Source organism: Gracilinanus agilis, chromosome 6 (genome assembly GCF_016433145.1).
Source record: "Gracilinanus agilis isolate LMUSP501 chromosome 6, AgileGrace, whole genome shotgun sequence".
In the NCBI taxonomy this organism is placed as follows: Eukaryota; Metazoa; Chordata; class Mammalia; order Didelphimorphia; family Didelphidae; genus Gracilinanus; species Gracilinanus agilis.
The window spans coordinates 288730659-288747409 of NC_058135.1; the positions used below are offsets into that span (position 1 = coordinate 288730659).

General features: G+C 51.6%; 1 protein-coding gene across 1 annotated transcript in view; it reads left to right on the top strand.

Annotated features, from left to right (window-relative positions):
* The window catches only part of LOC123252785 (mitogen-activated protein kinase kinase kinase kinase 2-like), a 58015-nt gene extending 54310 nt beyond the window's left edge, over positions 1-3705 (top strand). The window contains exons 3-12 of the mRNA XM_044682029.1: positions 42-121; positions 311-434; positions 522-580; positions 896-999; positions 1105-1282; positions 1750-1818; positions 1925-2011; positions 2415-2485; positions 2572-2627; positions 3237-3705. Of these exons, the coding sequence (XP_044537964.1) occupies positions 42-121; positions 311-434; positions 522-580; positions 896-999; positions 1105-1282; positions 1750-1818; positions 1925-2011; positions 2415-2485; positions 2572-2627; positions 3237-3324 (916 nt within the window). The 3' untranslated portion in view covers positions 3325-3705. The remainder of the gene's footprint in view (positions 1-41; positions 122-310; positions 435-521; positions 581-895; positions 1000-1104; positions 1283-1749; positions 1819-1924; positions 2012-2414; positions 2486-2571; positions 2628-3236) is intronic.
* Positions 3706-16751: the final 13046 nt, after the last annotated feature.

Below are 16751 nucleotides of genomic sequence, written 5' to 3' on the forward strand. Positions count from 1 at the left end.
TGGCGGGGGGATCCCCCTCTGGGGGGGGTTTGGGGGCTCAGTGTGGTCTCTGTCCTGCAGTTGATCCCCCAACGCTGCTTCTGGCTCTACTGTGTCAACAACGTCCTTCTCTCCCTGTCAGGTGCCGGAGGGGCCGGGCGGGGCGGGGGGCACGTGGGTGGGGCTGGCACAAAGACCCTTAAGTTTGACACGGGGGGAAACTGAGGCACGGGGGAGTCACACAGCCATCCCAGCCTCACGGAGCGGGGTGGCCTCCGCCAGCCTCAGTTTCCCCGTCTGTAAAATGGGGGCCGTAATCCCCTCCCCCCAGGGAAGACCACGCACGTGTGGGCCCACGACCTGCCGGCGCTGTTCGAGCAGCGGCGGCAGCAGCAGCAGCGGGCGGCCCCCCTGTCCATCGCCACCCAGCGGCTCCCCCAGAGGATCATCCCCAGGTAGCGGGGCCAGGCCTGGAGGGCACCGAGGCGGGTCTGGGGGCCCTAGCCGGGGTCTCGGGCCAGCTCACGCCGCCTTCCCCGCAGGCGCTTCGCACTCTCCACCAAGATAGCCGACACCAGGGGCTGCCTCAAGTGCCGCGTGGGTGAGCGCCGCGCCGGGCCCAGGGCTCATCTGGGAGGGCTGCTCGGAGGAGGCGCCTTGAAAGATGAGGAAAGGAGGGAGGGAGGGAGGCCCGGCCGTGCGGGTCGCCCCAAGGAGCGCCTTCCCTTTTCTCCTCTACTCTGAGGGACGGCACGCCGGGAGGGTGTCGGGCCTGAAAAGCGAGGGGGCGGGAAAACCAAAGGCGCCCGGAGCGGGGGCTGCGGCTGCCCTTCCCCCCTCCTGCGTGCCCACAGCGGGGGCTCAGCGGGGTTGTAGGCCGGAGCTGAGGCCCCCGGCGGGCTCTTCCTCCCCGCAGTTCGAAATCCCTACACGGGGAGCACCTTCCTGCTGGCCGCCCTGCCCTCCGGCCTGCTGCTCCTGCAGTGGTACGAGCCCCTCAAGAAGTTCCTGCTCCTCAAGGTGCGGGCAGTGCCAGGGCCGGGGCGGGCACACGGGGCTGATGGGCAGTGCCAGGGCAGGGGCGGGCACACGGGGCCTCTGAAGGCTGCCCCTTGGCCTCTGCAGAACTTCGCCACTTCCCTGCCCAATCCTCTGGGGCTCCTGGAGCCTCTGATCCTGGAAGGGAAGGAGCTGCCTCAAGTGTGTGTGGGTGCCACAGGGTCGGCGGGGCCCGGCCTCGGCCTCCAGTTCCACATCCTCCCTCTGGAGGCCGGACTCTCTCCTGACTTCCTCATCCCTCCAGGTGAGTAGGGAGCCTGGGGGAGGGGGGACAGGAAGAGGAACCCCTCCTGCTGCTGCCACTTTAAGGGTCCGTGGAGGGTGCCTCGGGGCCTCCCGGCCCACCCATTTTATAGAGGGGGAAACTGAGGCCCGGGGGGGGTGTGAGCCCACAGGATTTCAGTCCCAAGGCTGGACCTCAGAGAACATTCATTCTTCCCAGTGGGGAAACTGAGGGCAGAAACTCCTAGGGCCTCCCAGCCTGCCCAGTCCCAGTCCTCACCTTACACCTGGGGAAACTGAGGCGCAGAGACTTGCCCAGGGCCACCCAGGGTGACAGGGGCAAGATTCAAACCGAGGTCCTATTAGGCCAGGGTCAGTCCTGCTGCCCCTCTCAGGCCCCGGTTTCCCCAAGGGAGGGGGGAGTGGCCAGGCTTTGGGGGGCTGAAGGTGGGGGGCCCAGACACCCTTTCACAGCTCCTCTGTCCACAGAGGGGGCACCTGGCACTGCCCAGCAGGTGATCCAAGTGGACAGAGACACGGTGCTGGTGTGCTTTGAGCGTGAGTGCGGCCCTGGGACTGGGGGTGGGGGAGGGGAGGTGGAGGGAGTTGGGGGGGGCTAGGAGCCCCCCACAGCTGGCGACTGAGCCTCAGCCCTTCCCTGTAGGCTGCGTGAGGCTGGTGAACCTCCAGGGGACCCCGACAGGCGCCCTGGCCCCTGAGCTGACCTTTGACTTCCCCATTGAGACTGTGGGTGAGTGAGGGGCTCCCCCAATCCAGCCCAGAGCCCCAGCCTGCACCCTCAGCCCATGCCCTCGGCCCCTGGGCACCAGAGCCCTTTGCCCGGCCCTCCTCCCTGCCCGTGCTTCTTCCCGGCCTTGTGCCACGTTGCCCCCTGACCCCAGGGCTGTCCCTGGCCACAGGAATGGGCTTTTGTACACCCTGAGGCCACCCCTGGGAGCAGAGGAGGGAGGAAGCACCCAAGTTCGAATCCAGCCTCAGATATTGTCCACACAAGCCTGGATGGGTCCGTTTCATCCTCTGTTCGGTGGACCTTCCTTGGCCTCCTGGGCCTCAGGTTCCCACCCCAGAGCCAGGAGATGGCGGGGGGGGGGGCGGAGAGGAGGGGGCCCTGTTGACCCTCCCCCTGTGTCCAGTCTGCCTTCAGGACAGCGTGTTGGCTTTCTGGCAGCATGGCATGCAGGGGCGGAGCCTGGAGACTAACGAGGTGAGGCTTGGGGTCTGGGGGTTCAGGGGGCTCCCCCAGCAGGGCCAGGACACCGCTGCTCGTCATGATCCCCATTTCCTCCCCAGCTGACTCAGGAGATCACCGACGAGACGAGGATATTCCAAGTGCTCGGGGCTCACAGGTAAGGCTGGAGGCCGGCCCTCAGGGTGGCCATGCCTGGGCCCAGCCTGTGATTTGGAGAATGGACCCAGGGGATCCGTTGGAAAAGCCCAGGCAGTCAGAGGGAACCCTGGGGGCCGTCCAGGCGGAAGTGGCCATCCTCCTCTGGGCTGTCTCCGGAGAGCCTGAAGCACTGGGACACCCCCAGGAGACTCGGGAAGTTCAGGGCCAGCGTGTGGGGGCCCCGTCCTTCCCTTCCCTGGCTGCATTATTCCTGAATGGGCCCAAATGGGGAGCAGGCGAAGATGAGAAAGAGGGAGCAGATGATGGTTACAGCGGGAGGGCCAGAGAAGGACACGGGGACCAGCAGGGGTAGCACAGGTAGCACGGCCCCAGGAGTCAGTGCAGCTGGCTCATGGCTCAGGAGACCCAGTGAGAGGAATGGTGGAGATTCAGGATCTGGGAGCTGAGAGAGGAATGGAAGCCAGGTGACCCTGGGCCAGTCACTGAGCCCCACTGCCTCACCTTGCCTTTCTTCTGCCCTGGCGCCAAGAAGGGAAGAAGCTGGCTGGGTCCTGGTTTCCCCTCTTCCACCTTCTTCCTCTGTAACTGTCCCTCGTCCCCCCCACAGAGACATCATCCTTCAGAGCACCCCCACCGACAACCCTGGGGCTCACAGTAACCTCTACATCCTCACTGGCCACCAGAGCAGCTACTAAGCTCTGCCAGCTGCTCTGCAGAGCCTGGGGGCTGGGGTGAGATACCAGGCTCCTGAGACAGGTTTCGGGGTGTGTTTGCTGGGGCAGGAGACCCACCCCCACCCCATAGACACACGTCTGCAATAACTGGACTAGACCAAGCTGCTGTGACTTCCCCTTCCTTGTCCTGCTGTGTCATATCTGTCTCCCCCTCTGGGAGCTCCATCCCCACAGAGGCTGGGGCCCTTCTCTTGGGCAGCCTTGGCTCTCCTAAGGGGTGGGCATGGCCCCTGGGTGGGGACAGAGAATGGCACCCACTAGAACTTCTCTGCCTGTCTGTGGCCCAGGGGAACATAGTATTTAACAGAGAACTATATTGGTATTAAAAGTCTGCTCGTTTTACTCCTTTGGACGCTGTGCTTGCTCGGGGTGGTATATTGGGTAAAAAGGGGTTTGGGTTGGGTAAATATTAAAAGGTTGGTCACCAGAGGACTGAACAATTATCAATCCCCAATTAAGAATAACCTCAAGGCAAAATGACTTTTATGGAAGTTTATTTACAAAATATAGGAGAGAGTGGCAGTAGAGAGATGAGAAGAGAATAGTATAAGAGATTTGTATTCAAGTCTGGGCTCCAGAGGCCCAGCCAGAGCCTAAAAATCAATTAACAAGGGGTTTAGCCACAAGGGCTTCTCCCAATCAAGGGAGCCTCCTGGAGACTAGTACCTCCTGGAAGGTTAAAGGAATCAGCCTTCACTCACCATGTGTAGTTCTAAGAGAGAGATTTAAAAGCAGTTTCACCAAGGTCTTAAGGTCCCAGGTCCAGGCCTCAAGCCAGAAGTGCTCCTTCAGGTCCAGTTCACAAACCAGAAGGGACCTGGCTCACTCAACTCGCTCTTTTTAAAGGGGCCTCTTTTGTTTCACTTCCTGTGCCTTCCTCTTAGTTTGCGTGTCCAATCACAACAGACGCTTTTCTTAGGACTGCCCAGGAGGCAGTCAGTAAATTCTGATTTGTTTCTCACTCTAGCACACGTGGGTCACAGACCTCCCAACTTGTGAGTTAAATGAAAATGTTTTCACCTTTTGTGATTAAATCTAAAGATGGGCAGGGTAGATTTAAATCTCATTATCACAGTGGGGTGGAGTACTTGGGTGGACGCCCCCTCCTTGGAGTTGCTATCCCACCTCTCATGGCATTCCTGTGGCCTGTGATGCCAAGTGCTGCTCAGATGCATTTCCTGGGCTTCCGTCCTTCCCCTCTAGGACTTTGCTGCTTGTCCTCCGAACAGGGCAGAGCCAGGGTGGGCTCGCTGGCTGGGACTCCAGCAAGAGGAAGATGGCTTGGCCCAGGGGGAAGGAGGAAAGCCCTGGGAACCCAATTAAGCACCTTGGGAACATCTTGGAAAAGAGGCAGGCCAGAGCCTTCCAAGCCAGGATTAGTGACCGGGCCTGTGTCCAGGCCTCCAAGTCCTTCAGCAGCCCAGAAACAATGGAGCTTAGGAGGTAGTGAGCAGGAATTAGCAGGCTTCCTCAGCCCCAGGGCGAGCCCCCACTAGGGCCATGCCTGCCACCCTCTGGAAGCACCCACAGTGGTAGTTGTGGAGCTCCCCCATCGTAGGTTTAAAGATTCCTCCTTTCAGCTCTCAACCACACAATAACAGGTCAAGTCAGGACCCACAGGAGGCAGGAGAGAGAGGACGAAATAGGAGAAACTGAAGTGGGGACCGGAAGCTCTGGAATCCAGTCCCCACCCTGTCACTGACTGTGGGACCTTGAGCAAATTTCGGAGCTTTTTAAAGACATTCCCCATCCATGAAATGGAGAGAATGGAGACCTGCCTCCAAGGATGTGAGGCTCAGAAGTGGGGATGGCTACTTAAGCACTTAAAAAGTTCCAAAGTCGGGGGGCAGCTGGGTAGCTCAGTGGATTGAGAGCCAGGCCTAGAGACGGGAGGTCCTAGGTTCAAATCTGGTCTCAGACACTTCCCAGCTGTGTGACCCTGGGCAAGTCACTTGACCCCCATTGCCTACCCTTACCACTCTTCTGCCTTGGAGCCCATACACAGTATTGACTCCAAGTCGGAAGGTAAGGGTTTAAAAAAAAAAAAAAAAAAAAGTTCCAAAGTCAAATTAAAAAAATTAAAAAAAATCCTACTGGAATCCTAGAATAAAGAATTCTGGGCCAAAATGGTGGGAGGTGGGAGGTAGAGCCCCACTCTCAAATCCAGCTGCCTTGACTCTTTCTACCTCAGTTTCCTCCTCTATAAAAGAAGAGGCTTTGAACTCAGATAATCTGGAATCCTTTTCCATTTTAAGACTTAGGGTTCTATCATCATAAGGATTGAAACAGGATTTAGAGGGTGGAAAAACCAAGCCCTTTATGGATCCCTGAGATCAACACTGAGCAAAGCCCCAAAGCTTATCTAAAGGAGGGGGATCTCTTCTTTGTAGAAGAGGCTTTGTTTTCCAGGTGAGTGCAGAGTCTCTGGGTATTTCCTCTGGTTCTTTTGGTTAAAAAAATAAAGAAATGGGAGCAGCTGGGTGGCTCAGTGGATGGAGAGCCAGACCTAAAGACAGGAGGTCCTGTGTTCAAATACAACCTCAGACACTTCCTAGCTGTTGTGAATGGATTTTTTTTTTATTCCACTTGTGAATTCTCTTACTTAGTGACTTACTAAGTGTTAAGTAGGGGTACTTTTAGTTCTTGATTGATTAACTCAAAATAGACAAAGGAAATTTAAAAAATCCTTTTACACTGTGTGACCCTGGGCAAGTCTCTTAACCCCCATTGCCTAGCCCTTATGGCTCTTCTGCCTTAGAACCAATACATAGTAGTGATCCTAAGATGGAAGTTGAGGATTTTAAAATAAAGAAATAATAAACTCAGAAAATGTGCGCATGAGGTCTAGTTTGTGGAGACCCAGCAATCTGGGCAAACTAGAGAAAAGGCAGAGCAAAGATAGCTCAGAGTGCCTCATTGCAAGGGGGGCTCCAAAGACAATGATTGCTAATTTCTTTGCCATTAAAGAAAGGCAAGAAGTCTTAAGTGCAGTATTCCCATGGTAGCAATGGGAGTAAAGAGACTACAAGTGCAATCTTTGCCTCACTTCTGGATGCAGTCCTGGCTCCAGTAAGACCCATTCTTTGCACAGTGTAGATGCTTGAAGTTTGCTGGATTGATTTTGAGAGAGTAGAAGGATATAGCAGCTGTTGTTTTAGGCCTAATTCTTAAACACTGGGTAAACTAGTCTTGGGAAGTGGGAGTCAGGGTTGCAATATAACTCAACACTTATTGCACACTACTTGTGTGCTTAAAAAAGTCTTCCATCTTTGAGAAGTTGCTCTTGTCCCGAAAGGCAGTTTCTATCTTCTACGGTCCTCTTCATCCCTGGTTTGGTCATAGACTCTTCCTCTATTCATAGTTACAGATTACATGGATTAGTATGGAAAATGGGCATTAGTGTGATTATGAGCTTACTACTACTGCTGTAATTCATTTCTGGTGTGGCCCTTTATATGTGTCACAGATCCACATGGAGTTCATCTTGGTAGCTGGTGTAAGATGCTGGTCTCTTCATTTCTGCCAGCCTCCGTTTCAGCTTTGCCATCACATTTTGTCCAATAATGAATCCTTAGCCTAGGTGTTGAGATTCCTTGGGCTTATCAAGCATAAGGTCCTTAGGTCAAAATGGTACTTGTGGGGACCAGATGCAATAATGTATGTATATGTGTCATATACTTTAAGGTCCTAGAGCAGGGGTCGGCAACCTTTTTGGCCTTGAGAGCCATAAACGCCACATTTTTTAAAATGTAATTTTGTGAGAGCCGTACAGTGCTCCCAGTGCCGCTCCTGTAACAGCGCCTGAAAAAAAATGGATTTTATGGCTCCTGCAGAAAGAGCCATATCTGGCCCTCGAAAGAGCCAGATATGCTGGAGAGCCATACGTTGCCAACCCCTGCCCTAGAATAATGTCAGCCTACAGAAAGGGGCCTTGAAGGCCATTTAGTCCAACACTTTCATTTTACTGAAGAGAAAAAGACACAAGTCCAAAGGGTGAGACAGGGAGAGGGTGGAAGCCAAGATCCTCCAAACCCCGTGCTTTTACAGCCTGGTAGGCTGATTTTGATGACTGTTGTCTTCCTTGGGCCTTATCTGTCTTTGAACTAGGGATGAATCAGTCTTAACCACCAGCCAGGGCAAGCTGGTGAAGTGTGCACTAGAGGGAAGCATCTCTGAATGCTGTTTGTAAAGGCAAGCAACACTCATGTCTGACTAAGCAATGAGAACTTCTCAGTCATGGGCCAAGGGGAAAACAGGGGGCAGGACTTAAACTTTCATAAAGTCTTGGGCAAGATTTCATACCAAAGACTAAAAATGTTTGTGTCACTGTGGGATTAGGAGGTGATTTGTCCTGGAGAGGAAGCTCTCTTTTAGATAGGAAATAGAAGAGGCAGCAATAGACCCTTCTATGAATGGGGAACTATAAACAGTGGTGTCCCTGAGGGACTGGTGCTAGGCTAGGATATAGCTCATTAAATCTTTTGATAAATGACCTGGAAGCGAAGTGCAGCACACCATGAAGTGTTCAAGCCTGTAGATTCAATCCAACAAACATGAAGTTTGTGCCTGAACAGGGAATACAAAGGAAAATGGCACTGTCCCTGCTCTCAAGTAGCTTCTGTTCTAGAAAGATCAAGCCTAAGTTTCTTTGCATTAAAAAAGAGAGGACTAGATTAGAGGACCCCCTAAAACCCCTTATGGCTCTAGATCAGCGGTTCCCAAACTTTTTTTGGCCTCCCACCCCCTTTCTAGAAAAAATATGACTTAGCCCCCTGGAAATTAATTTAAAAAAAAATTTAATAGCAATGCATAGGAAAGATCAATGCACCTGTGGCCATCACCGCCTTCCTAGATAGCTGCAGCACCCACCAAGGGGCGGTAGCGCCCACTTTGGGAATCACTGCTCTAGATATATGATCCTATGATCTGTGTAAGGAGGCAACAAGGGGCAGAAGATTTCTAGTGCATGCAAGAAGGGCTTGGTACCAACCAGCGAGGCTCCACTTGGAGGATTGTGGGCTCTAAGCTCACTCTGATGATCTGAGGGAAGGGGCCTAGAAGGCCACACGAACTGACATGGGATATTAGTAGACGTTTGGTGATGTTTAGGCAAAGCAGAAGGTAAGATCACTTCAGATTTGTGCCTAAAGGATCCTTGGGGCCATGGGGGTAGGTAGGCACTCCCTCTACACTTGCTAACCACATCCTCTCTCCTACTAGCAGAAGGCCTTCTGGAGGGGTTTCCTCCCCATTCTCCTAATCCCACAGGCTAAGCTGCCTGACCTGGCAAACCTCCATACACGAGGCATTTTCAAGAAACTGAAGAAGCAGCTTATCAAAGCTGGCATTGGTCAAGATAGCCTTTGAGACTCTGGGGTCACCTCTGGCCAGTATTACATATTGGACAATGTCAGTGGGCAGAAAATAAAAAAGTTACCTGGAGGAGGCAGTGTGGTCAAAAAGCATTTAAGCCCCACAGGCATTGTTCTTAATGCTAAAAGGAGGCACAGCCTCAAAAGTGATGAAGCCTTCCATCCATAGATGAGTCTTACTAAGACACTGGGCTACAGTTTTTTGCCAAAGGCTAGCCACCATGTCGATTAACTTCTATGAGTCTTAGCTACAAAATGGAGATGGTGATCAAACAGGGCTACTGTAACAATGAAGAATCAAAGGATTCTGGATCCAGAAGGGACCTCAGTGGCCATCTAGTCCAACCCGTCATTTTGTAAATGAGAAGACTAAGGCCCTTGCAGTCAAGTGTCTTGTCTAAGGTCGCCCAGTTTTTATCAAGGGCAGGATTTGAATCTGGGTCCTTTAATGCCAAAGCTACTGGTTTTTCCATTGAACAACACCAATTCTGAAATAGTCAGGCTGAATGGAGGTGAATGACAATTTATGCTCATTTTCAATGTCTGAGAACTGAGAAAAAGCCACTGGATTTGACAAGTAGTAACTTAATTGCTAATTTGAGAGAAAGCAATTTTGGTTGCAAGATGAGTTTGAAAGCCAGGTTACAGACAATTCTCTTACTTGCCCAATCCAATGGCCTTTTCTCGGTCCTTCTCCTTGACCTCTCTGCAGCCTTCGGCACTGCTGATCACTCCCTTCCCCCTAGGTTTCTGAGACACCACTTTCTCCTGGTTCTCCTCCTACCCAGCTGACCACTCCTTGTTTCCTTTGTCCGGATCCTCCTTCGTCTCCTACATATCATGTCCCTTAACCAAGGCGTCCTTTAGGACTCTGTCCTGGGCCCTCTTTTCTCCTCCCTCTAGACTACTTTATCTGGGGAGCTCATCAATTCCATCGCCTCGATGCTCTGATTTTCAAATCTACCTTTCCTGCCCCAGTTTCTCTGTTGACTTCCAATTTCACATCTCCAACTCCCTTTCAGACATCTTACACTCAACTTGTCCTAAGCCCAACTCGTTATCTTTCCCCTTCAATCCTCCACCACCCCCTGCCTTCCTAACGCCATCCCCCCAGTCCCTCACTCGCCCAACTTTGAAGCCTTCCTGAATTCCTGACTCTTTCTCCCAGTCCACATCCAGGCTGTTGTCAAAGGCCTATCATTTTCACCTTTGGAACCTCTCTCCACTCTGCTCCCTTCTCTCCTCTGATGCAGCCCGCCCCCTTCCCCCTCCAATGTAGACACTCCTCACCTCATGCCTGGACTATTGCAAGAGCTCCTGGAGGTCTCCCTACTTCAGGTCTCTCCCCACTCCAGGCCATCCTCCATTCGGCCACCAAAATGATTTTCCTGTCAACCCCACCACCCCTTTACTCATTAAACTTCAGTGCCTCCTGCTCCCTCTAGGATCAAATACAAAATGTCCTATTTGGCAGTCAAAGCCTTCAGCACCTTGTCCCCCTTTACCTTTACAGTCAGCGTTCACCTAGTGAAGAGGGGAGAAGGGAGGCCTCTTGGTAAATGGCTTTGGTTCTTTAATTAGGAGGCAAAGTTCTCCGCTAAGAGAGGAGGAGGAGGAGGAGGAGAGCCTTGGGGAAGTCTGGAGGTGCTGTGGTGGAGAGTGGGATGGTGAGATGACAGAGGAGGTATGGGAAGATTGCCTTGCAGCAGTGAGGGCCCAGCTGGGGTCGTATAACATAAATTGTAGTGATTTTCTCCACCTTTGCTCAGCAAATCTGTAAACTGCACAATATATAAATGGGAGCCATCATTACCATTCTGGAATTCTTTGTGGAGGGTCAAAGATCTGGGGCTCAAGAGGCTAAGAAGCCCTCCCCCCTCTCCATTTCACCAATCAGAGAAATAAAGTGACAGCCAAGTGACTGAGCTAGAGAATGACCAAGGCCAGACTTGAACCCGGTCCTCTGCTTCTAGATACGCTGTTTCTTCCCTTGTACCGTACTGCCCCTCGATAGTGTCTACCTTCCCAAAGGCCAGCCTGAAGACTTAGTTCTTATAGAAGACTGGTCATGAAACCAAAAAAGGGGAAAATGGTGGTAGCTAGGGGACTCAGTGGATAGAGACTCAGGCCTGGAGAGAGGAGGTCCTGGCTTCAAAATCTGGCCTAGAAACTTCTTAGCTGTGTGGCCCTGGGCCAGTTACAGCCTCATTTGCCTAGCCCTATGCCGTTCTGTCTTTAAATTGTTACTAAGACAGAAAGAGCTAAAAAAAAAAAAAGACAAAATAATCTCTAGGCATGGATACCGCCTTTTGCTTCTGTAGTGATGGCAGCTGCTGAGAAGAGAATACTCCAATGCCAACTTTGCGGTCTGTGTGCCAAAGGTGATACCTTTGTCTGGCGACTAACAAGTGAACATACTTCTGGAAGGAGTGAAGGACCAGGCTGGGCACCAATATCCCATCAAGCCCCAAGTTGGGTTGGTTCGCAGAGAGTCCCAGAGGGTGAGAGCTGGAAAAGCCCTCTGTGGCCATCCAGCCTAATCTCAGCAGAGGGGAGAGGAATCCCCACTAGGACATAGTGGACAAATGGGTGTCTGGCCCCTGCCTGTGGACCTTCTCCCTGCCGTGGCAACCCACTCCTGAACCTGGCTCTGCCCATGGGGGCCAAGCAGCACAGACATGACCCTTCTTTCAATCCTCGACCCACCTGAGTCTTCTCTATCTCTGATTCCATTAACCAATCTTCCTAAGACGTGGCCTCCAGGCCCTTTCTGGATATTTTCCAATGGCCTCCTTAAATCATAGTACCCAGAACCCCAAACAGTTCCCAGATGGGTCCTGATTAGGTCAAGGGAATTGCTTACTTCCTTCTTGTTGGAAGCTCCATCTCTGTCTTTTTTTTTTTTTTGACCCTTTCCTTCTGTCTTAGAATTAATACCAAGCACCATTCTAAGGCAGAAGAGAAGGGCTAGGCAATGAGGGTTGTGTGACATATCCAGGGTCACACAGTTAAGAAGGGTCTGAGGGGGCAGCTGGGTGGCTCAGTGGATTGAGAGTTAGGCCTAGAGTTGGGAGGTCCTGGGTTCAAATCCAGCCTCAGATACTTCCCAGCTGTGTGACTCTGGGCAAGTCACTTGACCCCCATTGCCCACCCTTACCACTCTTCCATCTAAGAGCCAATACACAGAAGTTAAGGGTTTAAAAAAAAGGGGGGGTCTGAGGTCAGACCTGAACCTAGGACTTCTCATTTCTAGGCCTGGCTCTCTGTCCTCTGTGCCCCCCAACTCTTGATGTTGCCCAAGGTCACCCTCGCTTTCCCCATCATGGCCGAATCACATGGAGCTCCCAGAATATTAATATGGATATGGTGTCAGAAAGACCCACGTTCAAGCATAATGAAACCTTGAGCGGGTGGGAGTTCCAGAGTTGGATCCATCATGCAAAGCCAGGAATTTCTGGAGATCATTTGTAAAATGAAGGGATTGGATTGGATGGGGTCCAAGATCTCTTCTGGGCAGGCAGGTAGTACAGTGGAAGTATAGGACCTGAAGTCTGGAAGACTTGAGTTCAAATCCAGCCTCAGACATTTATTGGCTGTGTGACCCTGGGCAAGTCACTTCACTCTGCCCCAGTTTCTTCATTTGTAAAATGAGTTGGAGAAGAAAATGGTAAGCTGAGTTGCATAAGTGAAAAACAATTGAGCAAGAAGGTCCCTTTTCTAGCCCTAAATCCATGTTCCTAAACATCATCACTGCTTTCCCCTCCACCCATCTTTTCTGAACAAACTGCTCATCTTGCCTCCCCTTCTGGCGGCCCCTCTTAATGGAGCAGAACTTACAGTCTAGTAGTGGAAGAGATAAGGACTTTGTAGGTACTGAACCTAATTAAACAGGTAGATCATTATCAAAGAAGCAAGATGCAGGGGAGTAAAAAGAATACAGGATTTGGAATGAGGATGAATAAAGGAGGCAGGAATTCCTCACCTGGGGAAGTGGGTTTTCAAATATTTTGGCAACCATATTTCAATACAATTGGGTTCCTTTTCTAGCCAATGGATCTTGTTTTGTGCATTGAAAACATTCTCCTCAAAAGAGACCATAGACTTTACCAGCTGAAAGACCGAAGGCACCCAAGCCCAGAAGGTGGAGAAGAACTCCTGATTAGTGGACAGTTTGCATTTCTGAACCTGAGCACTGTGCCTGGCCATCCCTGCCTTCCAGCTGTTTGCACTCTCACAAGGGAAGGTCAGCCACTAGAGAGGCTATGGATGAAGGGAAGCCTTAGGGCAACTCTTATGGGGAATGGCAATATTGATTTTCAGTTTCCATAGAGGTAGAGAGCCTCAATATGGGGAACTGTCCTCCTCCATGAAGAGGGCAGGGCTGTGAGGCCACATGATGCCCAGGGTCTGAGGAGGAGGCCCGAAGACTGGAGCCCTGGAGGCTGGGGATATTTGTAGAGGGCCTCTAGAGTGACTAAATAGTGAGCCTGAAGCTAAGCATAAGGGTGGGCAATTCTTCAAAATCATTTATTTTAAAATGTTATTGACATTTTGTGCTTTCCCCACCCCACATTCTTTTTCAAATACATTCCTCCCTCCTAATGAAAGCCAACGTGATGCTCTTCAGTCAGTCTCCATCCATCTTCACAATTTTGGGGCCTAACTTGTGTAAAGATTGAAACAAATGGTTGGACAACGATTATATGAAATTATGTGATCACCAGAATTTATTATATCTTGAGTCAAAAATTTATTTACAAATATTTACAAAACGGAGAGGAAACAATAAAGTAGAGAAATGTGAAGAGGTTAGAGAGGTCATCTATCCTATCAACCTAGTTTACTCTGGGTCTGCTTAATCCAGGCAGAAATTAATTAGCTCTCAACCAGGAAAGCTGGTAAGAAGTAACAGCGGCCCCCTCCAAGATGGAAGCTGGTCTCTCCAGAAGCTAGGAAAGGGGTCAGCCTTTCACTCACCCCATGAAGTAGTCCAGGAGTCAGAGTCTAAGTTGACACCGAGCTCCAAGCCCAAGATCCAAGCTGAGGTCTCCAGCGAAGCTCCCTCCGAGACTCTCCCCAGTCAGAAGACTAGCTCCAGAAGACGATCTCTTCAGACTATCTTCTCAAAGACAATCTCTCTCTGAGGGAGTTTGGGGCTTGCTTTTATGGTGACTTCTTGTCCCTTCCCCTCTTCACAGGGGCCAAACACAGTTTCCAAATTGTCTAGCACTGCCCAGGGGGCGATATCTGTGGGATCCTCCTCTCATCCTCTGAAGGTGTCAGCTCTTATCAAAAGATTCACAAGTTTCTGACTGAGTTAAAAGGGTGAAGTTCTCTAAGTCAGTGACTGTGAACTGCCTTACTTAGTGTTAAAGGGTGTTTTTAAATTTTTAGTTGATTAACTCCACATAATCAGAGAATAAGGAATTCCCTTTCACACTGGTCATAATAACCCAAGTATTGGGACTCTTCTGAGAAGACTGAGAAGCAGTTCTCCCCTTCCCCGCCACTCCCCCAAGAGCCATAAACTGAGGAGCTTGGCTCACCTCCACAGCCCTGTCCTAGGTACTGAGAAAAAAAGCCAAATAACAACGGCCTCTGTTCCTTGCAGGGGAAGGGAAAGTTTACTCCGGCAAAACACGGTGTTTTCAAAAATTCTTGAGGAAAGTGAGGAGAAGCATTGGGAAAAAAGAAATAAAGTAAAAAAAGCAATCATTACCATGTGTAAAACCCAGAGGGACACAAACACAAGGAGGAGAAAGACTCTGCCCTCAATAAGCTTCCATTCTATGGGAGCCGTGTTTCCTATAAGTAAAATATGGGATATAGAGAAGACAAATTCATGGGGCGAGAGGACTAACTTACTTATTCTTGGGACTTCCTAGGGCTGAGAGCTTCTCTTCTCATCATCTTCCTTCATCCTCCCTTTGCTGTGACCTCTGAAATCTGGACCATCTGAATTTCTTCCTAGGTGTCATGTGCCTCTCCATTCCGAGATAGCTTTTGTCTCACTTAGACAAACTGCTTAGGGAATGTCTCCGAGTGATAGCTTTGACTGATTCAAAGAAGGGAATGCTGGTTTGGACGGTCTGATTCCTTTCTCCAAATTCTCACTGCTGGTTAAGGCCCCAATGAGTCAACAGATATTAAGCTCCTGGGATGTAAGAAACAAAAGATGGAATGGGGGAAACAGAGGGCATGATCTTGGGGGTTGTGTGGGGCTTGAAAAGCCCAAAAGAAGAGTTTGTATTTGATCCTGGAGGAAATAAGAAGCATTTGAAATACTCATGGTTGTATGGCATTTCAGAAAAATTCTTAGGACAGCTGTGTGGAGGATGGACCGGTCATCAGTGTGAACAAAGATGTCAGAGATTTTGAGGGGAAAATGGCAAGACTGGCAACTAACTGGCTGTGTGCAGTGAGGGAGACTCTTGGGGAAGTTATGAAGATGGAAACAGGGCCAGTTGGAAGAGGGGAGGTGAAGAGGGAAGGTAAAAAAACGCAATCCCAGGCTGAGTTTGAGATGGCTGGGGGATATTTGGTTTGAAATAGATGGAAGCTCAGGGGAGAGACTGGACCTGCCTAGAGATGAAGGTTATAAAGTCCACCAAGATGCTGAGGTTACCAAGGGAGAACATATAAAGGAGAATGGCAACAGAAGACTGAGAAAAACCTCCCATCTAGCAATGAAAAGGACTCACTTTCAGGTGGAGGAGAGCAGAGTTGGGAAATGAGAGCAGAGGACAAAGGGACAAGAGAAATGGGTTTCTTGAAGGAAATGGGAGATGTGGGGGGCAGGAGGAGCACCAGAAGCTGAAAACTAGGGATGAGTGAGAGGCAGAGGGGTAGGAGCACACTTGTGAGAGACTAGGCAAAGGCCAAGGGATAGGAGATGGCACGAGCTCGAAAAGAACCCAAGAGCCTCCCATTTTCCCATTAAAGCAGGAGTGGAGGTCCGAGGGCAGGATGGAGAACTGCAATCAAAGGAATACTTGGCTGTGTCAGCCTCTTGCAGCCTCTACACGGATGGGGCCTCAGAGGGAGTAATCCAGAGAGGTCTGGTCTTCGGGGACACGCAGGAGGGTCATAGGGGAGGGGGCTGGACTTCCAGTGGAGTAGGAGACAGTTCTGGAGGAGGCCAGGTGATGGGTCAGATGGGAGTGGGGGGGGTCGGTGTAGGCTGTGAAGTAGATCCTTGCACATAGTAGGCCACTGAACCCAATAGGTGCTTACTGAGTGTTTATTGATTGGGAAGGAAACCAAAGAGTCGATGAAGGCTATGAGCTGGGAGAGGGAAATGCACCCGCGGGAGTGTAGGCGGCTGATGGTCTGCTAACCCCTGAACCTCATAAGCTGCAGGAGCAAGGACAAGAGAGGGCGCCCCAAAGAAACAACGCCGTGGACTAAAAGGACCTCAAGCCCCTAGTCCGGCCGAGGCCCTGGGGAGTTAGCCACCTCTGAGCTCGTTCCTTTCAGGTGGCCCGAGTCACGCGAGTCAAGCACTACGTCAAGGTCGGGGGAGCATCCCGGCTGTCAGCACCAGACTTGGGACGGCGCAGCGATCCGCCCCGGGGGAGGGGGGGAATGGGGGGGGGTCCGTACGCATGCGCATCCCCACCTCAACTCGACTCTCGAGTCCATGTCCTCTTCTCCAATCAAGGGGAAACTGCTCCCTGGGTGGAGGGGTGGGGGCAGGCGAGAACCAATCCCGAACCGCCTCCAGGCTTGATCGACTGTCGTAGGGTTAGCCAATCAGAAGGCCGCTGCGACTTAACGTCATAGAGTTCGCCTCCATCCCCCACCCGCAGCCAGGTAGCCTCGAACTCTGTCCGCGCAGTAACAAATGGCGAGCGCCCCGCGCCTCCTCCCAACCCCGCCGCCATTTCCTCCGTCCTCCTAACGGCTCGGGCCAATCCCGGCGCCCCCAGCGCCCAGGCGGGGCTCGGCCAATCCTAGCGCCGTCGTCCCCGCCCCCGGACCGGCCTCCGCCAATAGGCGGCGCGCGCTCCGCTCGGA